The sequence below is a fragment of the Podarcis raffonei genome, chromosome 11, assembly GCF_027172205.1.
Source record: "Podarcis raffonei isolate rPodRaf1 chromosome 11, rPodRaf1.pri, whole genome shotgun sequence".
Classification (NCBI taxonomy): domain Eukaryota; kingdom Metazoa; phylum Chordata; class Lepidosauria; order Squamata; family Lacertidae; genus Podarcis; species Podarcis raffonei.
Window position 1 is genome coordinate 57,236,747 of NC_070612.1, and position 12,091 is coordinate 57,248,837.

General features: G+C 44.0%; 1 protein-coding gene across 3 annotated transcripts in view; it reads left to right on the forward strand.

Annotated features, from left to right (window-relative positions):
• Nucleotides 1-12,091, forward strand: part of PTCH1 (patched 1) — a 111,502-nt gene that overhangs the window by 68,248 nt on the left and 31,163 nt on the right. For all 3 annotated transcript variants that reach the window (XM_053409173.1, XM_053409174.1, XM_053409172.1), the window contains 2 exons: nt 9,467-9,585; nt 11,307-11,709. In XM_053409173.1, the coding sequence (XP_053265148.1) occupies nt 9,467-9,585; nt 11,307-11,709 (522 nt within the window). The remainder of the gene's footprint in view (nt 1-9,466; nt 9,586-11,306; nt 11,710-12,091) is intronic.

The following is a 12,091-nucleotide window of genomic DNA, read 5'->3' on the forward strand; positions in this document are numbered from 1 at the left end:
AGCTCTTTGCGTACTGCTGCGGTAGTATTTTGATACTTCTTTCTGGTGGGAGCTGTCCACTCTATTAAGGGAGCTGTCCACCAGAGAGGAAATCGTGTGTTGTGGTTACGTAGCTCATGTAATAATAGCAGCTAGCACTTACCGGTAAGTTATATCTAGGTGGGGCCAGATGAGGTGTCCAAGGCTACTATGCACCCCAAATTATTAGCAGTAACCAAAGCGGTTGCCTTAACCCTGGTTAAAATCACACAGACAATAAAACCATGGTTTAGATTGTTCTGGTATTTGTTGCTTCCTACTTAGTGCAGAAGAGGGACGCGGGTGGCGCTGTGGTCTAAACCACTGAGCCTCTTGGGCTTGCGGATCAGAAGGTTGGCGGTTCGAATCCCCGCAACAGGCTGAGCTCCCATTGCTCGGTCCCAGTTCCTGCCAACCTAGCAGTTCGAAAGCACATCAGAGTGCAAGTAGATAAATAGGTACCTCTCCGGCGGGAAGGTAAACAGCGTTTACCTTTTTTTTTTTTTTTTTTTTTACTTAGTGCAGAAGTAATGCCTTCTATGTAGTTAACATACGTAGTGATGTGCGCTTCAAACCATGGGTTTCAATCCTGGGTTGCAGCTAATCCTTAACCATGTGTCAGTTGTTCAGATGTAACATGTAATCATAGTTTAAGAAAAGCAAACCATGGTTAAGCATTGTATCTGGATAAACAAAGGGTGCAACTGCTATAGAACGTTGCTAAACAACATTGATCATTGCTCCTTTTCACCTTAAACAATTGCCCCAATAACTGAAATCATGCCACATTCTTTTTAGCACCGGAATTGAATGCATGAACTCTGAAGGCTACACCTTTGTGTAAAAGCCCTGCTGTTACAGAACACTGTAATAGCAATAGCACTGCATTGCTGACCCATGTTTTCCAGGAGTGCTCTTCTCCAACTGAGCTAAGCAGTGTGCACAGGGAATGTGGAAATCTGGGCTTGCAGAAGTTTCTGTGGATATTCTTCTCCCACTTCACCCCGCTCAGATCTGTACTCCAGAAGTATAGGTTAGCACTGATACAAATCAGGCTTAATTTATAATGTGTGAATGGGCTCTGAGTTGACTCTTGCGTTATAAAAGTGTCAAATACTGAATCTGCAATTAAACCTCTTTCCTGGGACTAGAGTATGCTCATGTGGTTAACATGATGCTTTCGTCTCTTTTCTTGGTACATCCCTATTTCTTCTGTAGTGGAGGAATGGAGCTTATACATGAAGTTCTTTCCTTTCCATTAGCTGATAAAAGCCGCTGCATGTATAGACTGATGCTTTTGAATCCAAAATCTCTTCAGCAGAGCCCTTGTGCCACCTGCAGAGTGTATATGTGTTCTATGAATACTAGTGGTCACCTTGGACATTTTTGGAGGGTTTGTATGTGGGTGTGCGTGTGCCCTCGTCATGCTTTCTGCTTCATAGTCATAATCATGATATTTATATTTTTCCAAAGACAAAATTAAAAAGCATGGGTGGGTACTGCTAGCTCTTTGAAAAGAACTCTGGGAGGCTTTCCTGCTGGCACAGCTCCAACACAGAGGATTTATAGCTCACTCTGACCTTGGTAAAGACTTGGTAACTGTACTTTCTCAGCAGTCATTTTTCTTCCCTTTCTGTCTGGCTCACCAATCATTTTTCACTCTACTTGACCCTTGACCTAACTAGAGGAAGCAGGAATTACAATTTTTCTTAATACGTGTTGCAACTATTGTGGGAGATACACACACACACACACACACACACACACACACACACACACACGATAGTGGTTTGTAAGCAGTGCTATGAAAAGAAGTTATAATCTATAGCATTAAGTCAGGTTTTTATTGAGATCTCTTCTAATTATTGCGAGCCTGGGCTCATATTCTGGAGTCCCCTCAGAGTAGCAAAGGCAGTTGTCCCCCCCCCCCATTCTTTCTCCCTTTCTCTGTCTGTATAGTGGCGCTGTGGGTAAAAGCCTCAGTGCCTAGGGCTTGCCGATCGAAAGGTCAGCGGTTCGAATCCCTGCGGCGGGGTGCGCTCCCGTTGCACCTGCCAACCTAGCAGTTCGAAAGCACCCCCGGGTGCAAGTAGATAAATAGGGACCGCTTACTAGCGGGGAGGTAAACTGCGTTTCTGTGTGCGGCTCTGGCTCGCCAGAGCAGCGATGTCACGCTGGCCACGTGACCCGGAAGTGTCTCCGGACAGCGCTGGCCCCCGGCCTCTTGAGTGAGATGGGCGCACAACCCTAGAGTCTGTCAAGACTGGCCCGTACGGGCAGGGGTACCTTTACCTTTATAGGACTTCTAATTTTGTTACTTTAACTATGGGCTCTGAATCGCTGTGGTCTAAACCACTGAGCCTCTTGGGCTTGCTGATCGGAAGGTCGACAGTTTGAATCGCCGCAACCGAGTGAAGCCCCCGTTGCTCTATCCCAGCTCCTGCCAACTTAGCAGTTCGAAAGCATACCAGAGCAAGTAGATAAATAGGTACCGCTCCAGCGGGGAGGTAAACGGTGTTTCCATGCACTCTGGTTTCTGCCAGGGTGTTCCTTTGCGCCAGAAGCGGTTTAGTCCTGCTGGCCACATGACCCGGAAAGCTGCCTGTAGACAAATACCGGCTCCCTTGGCCTGAAAGCGAGATGAGCGCCGCAACCACAGAGCCTTTGGCTGGACTTAACCGTTCAGGGTCCTTTACCTTTAGTATGGAACACAATTTCCCATAGTTATAACATCTACTTTTGCGGATGAGTTTCCCGCCATGTCCACACAGAGGCAGTCCCATGATCTGGAGAAATGTGTGCTGCACTCAACCTCATTGCCACATCAGAAGCAGTTGCAGCAAGAGAGCCCTGTTCTCTTGGGAGGGGGCACTGCCCACATGCATGTAATCTAAAGCAAGTGTATATTGTTGAATCATGAATAGTACCCTGGGTTCCATACACCCCCCTCCTTACAAGGCTGTTGAATGCTCACTTCTTTATCCTCGCCTCCATTCTTGAAAGCTGATCTACTGTGCAACTAATAATTCTGCTGCAAATGAAATCAGCATATGAAAGGCATGCTTGTGTTGTTAAATCTGTAATTTTTCCGAAAGAAAGAATTTTAAAAAATTGATTGAAGCATATTCTCAGCAATTCTGAATTGTCTTGGAATGTCAGGTTTGGGGCATATTTGCATGGTGCTCAATGATTTTCAAACTGACATGCCTTAGATTTTCAAACTTAAAAACCAGTCTCTAGTAAAGCTTTGGCCCCTTGGAACATCAGCTTATTTTTGTGTGCTATCGTTGTGCTTTACTGCATATCTCAGTTGCCCATCTTTTCATGCATCTGGTCATGATTTGTTCTTTCTCTCGTAAATAATAGGCACATTTTTGTGCACCACTCAGGTTTGTCACTGCAGACCTTTGTGCTCCAAACCACTTTTTAAAACGTTGGATTAAAAAAACCAGTTTGTACTACTGAGCTAAGAACTGCTGCACTGAGACCTAAGCAAAGTAATAATGTCCAACCACTATGTGCATGTGCTGTAATACAAAGCATGTCACCCTAATCACGTTATATGTGGCAGGTGGAATTATATGCAAAGGATTTGTATTGAAAATCCATGGTTATCAAGCATATTAGAAAAAAGCAAAGAATAGCAAAAAGAGAAAGAAAGGAACCCCTTGTCAGCAGTTGATATATCTCTTATTTTTTCCTTACGACTTTGCCAGGTGTTGCCAAATTCAGGTGATGCATTTAATTACAGTATTCGGAATCAGCTGGCCATGCAAGCGGCTTTTGGGTGGTCTGTTTTTAAACGTGGATTTATCCACATTTACAGTCCTTCGCCCTGTCTTTGTCTCATTCAGATTTGTTTATTGAAGAATTCCTGTCTGTCTCCGAGACCTTCCGCTGCCAAAGTTAAGAAAGCACAGCAATATAACAGGTTTTTCTTTTTCTTTTCAGCAATGTTTATTTCTGTTCATCTCGATAGGAGCCTAACCAGCAGATGGGCTTAAACAGAGTGTTGCTTTGACCTTTCTCTATCTTTGTTCACTTTCCTCGAGACATTATAAGATAACAATCAAGGCTTCATTGGCTTTTGAGGCTCAATATCTGTAAAATAATCCAGCTGCTTAGAGAGAATAAATGGCTTCCTGACAGGGTGAAAACCCAACTTTCAGTCTTCCATATCAATGCCTGTTTCTGAACTTCTTTTGTTTCAGGCAAGGTGGTACATTCTCCATACCACTAAGCTGTTGATTTAGTTCAGTTCAAATGACTATCAAAGGAGGTGCTGATGTTTCAGATGTGAATGATGGATCTCTCTGAAACTTTCACTGGGTTAGCCTTTGTTGCTCAGTAACCGAGTGCCGCCAGTGTGGAAGTCAGATCCTCAAACTGTATCTGTAGTCATACTTTTATTTTGTGTGCAGCGATCAGTCACCCTCTTCTGAACACCCATAAGTGAACTGCTTCCTTTTGGAATTCTTTAGTACTTTATCGGCTTCGATTCAACATCTGCAGATGTATATAACTTGGTGCTCCTGAAATGAATCTAGACATATTCACTTCTGTATATGTGCACACATTACTTGTGCCTGTTTTCAAAAATAACAGTTCATATTGCTCTTTTGCCAAAGGAAAAAAATACTGCTGAAAGTGAAAAAAGGAGGAAAAAATAATCTCTATTTTTCCTTTCCTTTTTTTTTTTTTTTTTACTATCCAGTCTAGCTATGTTTATGAGGTATGTTCAGTCTGGAAATTAGAGAGAATGCTCAGGAGAGTTTGGCCCACAGTGAAAAGCAGTATCCAGCATTTGCCAACAGAGAGCTTATTTGTGTTTGAGGGAGGACACTGCTTCCCACTAATGTGAGGGGTGTGTGTGAATTTGTGGGAGCGATACAGTTTAGACAAGACACAGTGTTAACATACGCAACAAGGGAGGTGGTTGTAGCAGTTGTGCCCTAAATATTACGTTCCCTCGCTTACCTGTGTGAGCTTCTCTCTCCTCCTTCTTAGAATGGAGGAAAGCTTGGAGTTGTGGCTGGCTGTGCTTGGAGTCCGGAGCAGAACACCTGTTAGGGTTCTAGTATGAGAAATGTTACCCATGTGCTTAAGTTCCTGTGTGTTTTCTGGAAACAGGCTGTTTTGTGCTAAAGTGCCCTTTCCCAGCACCTAAATTCCCCCTTGTGAGATTGACATACTGCCAGAAAGTCTTAACTCCATCCTTCACTCCCTGTCGTCTGAGTTGTTTTCTCTTGTTTGGGGTTTATATACTGGCGGTGCTGTGCTGGGGTGCAAAGTTGCTCCGTATCTGTTATGGCAATGTGACGTGGGGCAATTGTTGGCGTGGGGTGGCGATTTTTGAATTACCTCCTCTTCCATTAAAATCAACAGGAGGGAAATTCTTTTTGACAAATCTGGGGCTGTGGACTGTGTCGGGGCACAGCCATGAATTGAAATGCACCCCCTGCTCCATGCTACCCATGTATTGCCCAAGGTTGCTCCCCATTTCTGCCATTGCACATGCATATTTTCACCAGCAGAATTGCTTTCCAATGGTGAATCTATCTATAGCAGTGGCATGCTTGGCATAGCAGGGACTCTCAAATCTAGTGCTCCCTGAGCAAGTGGTTATTTAGTATAAGATAGCACCCCTGATCAAGGTCCAAAATTTCCTCTTCACCAGTAGGTGAACCGGTGTTAGAAACTGAGAAATGAAAGCTAGGAGCTAAATGGCACCTTAAACCTAGGTTATGGGTGCAACAATGGAATGTCCAAGCACACTTTTTTAAATAACAAGAATAAAAGGTAAAGGGACCCCTGACCATTAGGTCCAGTCGTGACCGACTCTAGGGTTGCGACACTCATCTCGCTTTATTGGCCGAGGGAGCCGGCGTACAATACAAAGCTGAAAATGAATGAACTGCAGCTAAACTCTCATCTGAAGACTGCAAAAAACAAAGTCATGCTTCCCCTGCCTGTCCCCCTAATATTCCTAAGAGGCTTTCTTCTCCAGTCTTCAGAGACTGGCTGGAAATGGGGAGGCAGAAAAAGGTCCTCCTTTCCTTCCACTCTGCAGTTTAATCTGAAATCTTAGGCACAGTACAGCACCCAGAGCTCAGAAACTGCTCATGCTAATGAAATCCCTTGTCGCAAAATGCACCTAGAATAATGGGATTTTTGAATGCTGGGGTCAACTGTATGTTTCTAAGTAAAGGTGATTCTGTTTTTGCACCAGAACTTTATGTAATTCTTAACAGTTGGTCATCATAGTGTGTATTGAATAGAACAGCGTCTGGATTTGTCTGTATCAAATGCTGCATTTGAAAGGCAATTTGGAGCCTGTTTAGACAATACAGCTCTCCCTGGAAATGTAGAGCCTGTTTGGCTGATCCTCCCCCACTCCTGAACTTCAGGACAAGGCAGGATTGATAATATGTCCTCTCTTTCACTGCTTATAGGGATGCGGGTGGTGCTGTGGTCTAAACCACTGAACCTAGGGCTTGCTGATCAGAAGGTCGGCAGTTCGAATCCCCATGATGGGGTGAGCTCCTGTTGCTGGGTCCCTGCTCCTGCCAACCTAGCAGTTCGAAAGCACGTCAAAGTGCAAGTAGATAAATAGGTACCACTCCAGCAGGAAGGTAAACGGCATTTCCAAAAGCTGTTCTGGTTTTGCCAGAAACAGCTTAGTCATGCTGGCCACGTGACCTGGAAAAACTGTCTGCGGACAAATGTCAGCTCCCACGGCCAGTAAAGCAAGATGAGTGCTGCAACCCCAGAGTCGTTCGCGACAGGACTTAACTGTCAGGGGTCTTTTACCTTTACCTTTACCTTCACTGCATATAGAATATAATGTCCTACATGGGAAATCCATTCCATTAAACATGGCGCCAACTAAGTTTTTCTCAGTGTAGACCCAATGAAATTAATGGACCTAAGTTAGCTGTGCCCATTTATTTCAATGGGTTTATTTTGAGTATGACGGTGTCCCTTGCTTCTGCATGCTGTGATTTTGCCCATAAGCATGAGGTGGACTCCCAATTTCATCCTTAGTTGCGGCCGGGTTAGTGGGTGATACCTTCTGAGAAGGCTTTCTGTTGACGCAGTGGCCAGAATTCTCGCCACAGAATATACATTTCTAGGACTGATTTCCACTCTCAATTCTTCCCTCATGAGCTGCCTAGCAAAGAAGCATGCCGTGGTCTCTTTCCTGTAGCGAGAGCCCTCCATGCAAACACAAATGACTTTCTCTGTGTGCGCTTGCTTAATGATGCACAGTGTCCCATTTTTCCTTTGAGTGCGCTTAGTGGGAGAAACAATGCGGGCTGTAAAAACTCATTTGTTATCTTACTCCCAGCTTAAACTGAAATATTTAAACCCCTCTTCTCCTTCAGCTTCCTTTGTTTCTGTCAAAAAGTCTTTAATTTTTACTTGTAAAGTCTGGGAGCGAAGAGGAGGAGGGCTCAGGGGGAGGAAAAGGCAACCCCTGAATGCCATTAGGAGCGAGCTGCAGATAGCAAGGTGAAAGACGCCCGACAGGCCTCATCTGCTCATCATCTCTGGCTATACAATGCGCCCACTCTCCTTGGGTGGTCTGCGAGGAATGGCAAATAGCAGCGCATACCTTGGGCAAGGCCCCAGCCTATGAGGCTTTCTCCCTCAGTGACTCCAGCACAGACTTCCATTATTTTATTTCAGTTAACACATGCAGCAGCAGCAGCTGCTTTTTGAAGCGGCGGGTTACTAAGGGCTTCTATCCCCCCCCCTTTAAAGCAAGTTCTGTCTGTAGCTGAGGGAGATACACAGGACTTCTGTACAAAATTTCAGAATTTGGGGCTTGTTTGCTTTTAAACTGGCTCTCGGTTAAATGCGGACCTTTTTCCTGCACTGGCAACTAGGCCGCAACTCTAAGGCCTCTGTCAGCTTTGTTGATTTCCAAGGGGGAAACCTTGAGGCCCTTGGGTTCACACTCCTCTCTAAATGCTGCTTTATTTGAAAGGGTGGGTGGTGACGCAAGGGGCCTTTTCCCAGGGCTAATAGTTGGGTGTCCCGTCCCCCCCACCCAGGCCCCAGCAGACTCCTCTGAGATTTCCTACTGATCTACTGCAGTTTTTGTGCTGGGACTACATTCTCATTTTTTTATTTTATTTTTTAAAGGCGTTTTATCGAGCAAAGGCTGTTCACCATAATCAAAGAAATTGCCAGTGAAAAGAAACCACAATGCATCTCAGTAGCAAAACACAATATATTCAGCATGCCCAGCGAGCACTCAGCAGAACAGAATTGTCCTAAAGGGAGAATTGTTGCGAGTTGGCAATTTCTGTAACTGGTTGTGTCATAGCTGTCAACTTTTCCCTTTACTTGCGATGAATCCTATTCGGAATAAGGGAATTTCCCTTTAAAAAAGGGAAACGTTGACAGCTATGGGTTGTGTGATGCATGCAACACGGAAGTTTTGAGGAGCCCTCAGCAAAGCCCACTCTCAGGCGGTGATGGGCACCATTTTGCTTTCCCGCAATGCTCCAAAGCGGTGATACATCGGTGTGTTTTGGAAACTGCAGTGAGACAGGCTGAGCCAACTGTCCAGTGCTTCTTGGGGTGCTGGGGAAATGGGCAACTGCTCAAGGATGCGCTCCGTGCCTATCAACATCTGTTAATACAATGACCCTAAAAACATATGAAAACTGGCTTAAGGCCACTGCTGCATTCATGCACCCCTGGCCTTGTTGCCACCTTTGTGATGGCTTTTCTACGTCTGCTGTTTGTTCTTCCTTTCTATGGGGGCTTTAAAGCGGGCAAGAGGATAGCCAACCTTTGATTCGGCCCCTGTAGTTACCCCTTTTGAAAGCAGTTTGATTTTCAGGTGACAGTAAGCAGGTTTATCTCCACATTAGGGCAGAGTCTAAAGCCACATGATGCAGACACCTTGCTTAAGTGAAGTTGGGCTGGTTTGGACTGTACCTGCATGAGAAGCCATCCTGGAACTCTGTTTTAAAAATTATGTGCTGGTTAGTGGATTTCTTTCTTGAAGGTCTAAAGTGGTGGTTAATGGGGCTTCCAAGGATAGTCTTAGTCAGTGGTTGTCTCTCCAGCCACATTGCAGTTGTCTGTCTTTTGAGCTTTGCTAATTTGGGAAAAATAATAATGTTAGAGTTAAATCATTAGCAGATATCTTTATATCTTTCTTCATAAGCTTTTGAGGTAGGTACAAGGCTTCCATCAAAAGGTATATATAATGAAATACTACAAAGAATATTGATTATAAAAAAATTCTCATGGTCCATTAGGAATGCTAAAATACTCCTTTAATCCATTCCAGCAAAATCTTCAGCACAAATGAGCCAAATTGGGCTGCCAAATGAAAGAAGTTTTGGGTTTTTTTCTAAAACGTATCCTCCATGTTATAAATATACCAGCTCTGCTGATATCCACTGTCCCTCTCTGTTTGCTTCTATAGGCTGCTGTGGTTGTGGTCTTCAACTTTGCCATGGTTCTGTTAATTTTTCCTGCTATTTTGAGTATGGATCTGTACCGCCGTGAAGATCGGAGATTGGATATATTCTGTTGTTTTACAAGGTGAGCAGATAGGATGGCTGCATGGACTGCCTTTAACAGCAGAACATTTTGCTATTATTGATTACATGGATTATACACACATTTCTTAAAATGGAATTATGTGGCCATGATCAAACTTCCTGTGCTCCAAGCTCATGGAGACCAAGATACCTGTCACCTCTGCATGAATGGAGAAACAAGCATTGTTGCCACATGGCTGAAAAATACAGCTGATAAAGCTGTCTACATGGTTAGAGCTGCCATATAGAATATTTCCAAAGAAGCCATCATGTTACAAATGCTGGTATAAGTCCATCCTTACTGTGACTGGCACAGGAAGCTATTAACTGCATGCTTTCCATGTCAGTAGCTTCCATTGCCAGGATCTAATGAAACAGGAGTAAACCAGTCATTTTCCCATTACCCAATTAAATAGAAATCATTTGAAGGATCTGCTTGGAAGCAAAAAAAATGCTGATACCCTGGCTCTGTTATCTGCATCACATTTGTTGGAGGCCACGGAGAAGGGAATAATCCACAGATGAATTTTCCTTGCAATTTCTGTATCCAAAGCTGGGTCATGGCATCCTTTGCGGAATGAAATATGGATTTCCTTCTCACAATTAGAGCTGCTTTTCATATGACAAAATCATGTATGGCCATCACTTCCTTAATAGTAAAGCTACATCTACATTGCATGTGTATGACAACTGCACATGTGTCCAATTAGCTGTGTGTACTGCACAGAGTATATATCCATTAGAAGCCCTCTCTATGTTTCTTACTGCATACGCATGTGTCAAAATATGACAAATAATGGCTTGTTACACCTGCTTTTGTAGACATGTTTTTTCTTCGACATGAATCCAAACTTTATGAAAAAGGAAATATTAATGGTGTTGTGTCTATCCAGCAATGAGTGCAAGGTTTCCTTTATTAAATTATTTAGCACTTGAATCTTCAGATACTTTAACATTTTGCAGTGTGGCAGAGGGAGCCAGGTGAATCTCCTGGAGCAGGGAGTTCCATAAGCTGGGCACTACACTGGAGAATGCCCTTTTCATGTATCCCTGCCACCTGAATATCTGAGAGAGGGAAGATGCACAGAAAGGGCCTCCCAGGTTGATTTTGGTGTCTAGACAGGATCATATAGAAGGAGATAGCCCTTAAGTATCTTTGTTCCATACCATTTAGGACTTTAAAGATTAAATCCAGCACTTTGAATTGAGCCCAGAAACTTAAAACATATGGATATATTTACATGGGTCAGTTAAAAGCCAGACAACCAACTGATTAAAATATATTTAAACAGTTGATGGTATGAAACAGACACACACACACACACACAGAGAGAGAGAGAGAGAGAGAGAGGCTTTGTATTGCATATTCTATGAATCTATTCTTTAATTATTGTCCTTGGAAGCCTTTCCCAAGCGGGTATCCTCCAGATATTTCGGACTACAACTCCCATCAGTACTGCCAGTGTATCACTGATGGGAGTTGTAGTGCAAAAACATCTGGAGGGCATCATTTTGGGGAAGGTTGATACTTGGCAAGAAAGTATCAATCTTCACCCCAACTGCTGCTTTGTAAAATCAATGTTTTAGGTAGCAACCTGTTCTTTTATGTTTTGTAAGATGCCATGCACATTTGATGGTGCCTTGCTTGTACTTTTAAATTACTTATTTATATAGACTCTACCATAAACATGTGCATAAATGCTCCCCCCCCTTTTCTTTCAGCCCGTGCGTTAGCAGAGTGATTCAGATTGAACCTCAAGCGTACGCAGAAGCTGGTGACAGCACGCGCCACAGCCCTCCACCGCCATACAGCAGCCACAATTTTGCACACGAAACCCAAATCACAATGCAGTCCACTGTCCAGCTTCGCACTGAATACGACCCTCATACCCAGGTTTACTATACCACCGCAGAACCTCGCTCAGAAATATCTGTACAACCAGTCACGGTGACACAAGATAACCTCAGCTGCCAGAGCCCAGAAAGTACCAGGTCATCCAGGGACCTCCTTTCCCAGTTCTCAGAATCTACACTCCATTGTCTGGAGCCACCCTGTACGAAATGGACACTCTCCTCTTTTGCTGAAAAGCAGTATGCTCCGTTCCTACTAAAACCAAAAGCAAAGGTAACGTCTCTGTGCTTGTCTTGTGTGTTTCTTCGCAACAGGAGCACTGCATGCCCTGCCTCTTGGTTAAAGACGGCTTGCTTGTTTCTACCATTTAAGGCAGTATCATACCACTTTGAACAGCCACGGCTTTTCCCAAAGAAAAGTGGGGAAATCCTGGCAGTTGTTAGGAGACTCTTCTCCCCTCAAGGAGTTACAGTTCCTAGAATTCCCATTACAGTAGCACCTCGGGTTAAGTACTTACCGTATTTTTTGCACCATAACACTCACTTTTTTCCTCCTAAAAAGTAAGGGGAAATGTCTGTGCGTGTTATGGAGGGAATGCCTACGGGTGGCATGCCTACGGATTTTCCTCCTCTAAAAACTACGTGCGTGTTATGGT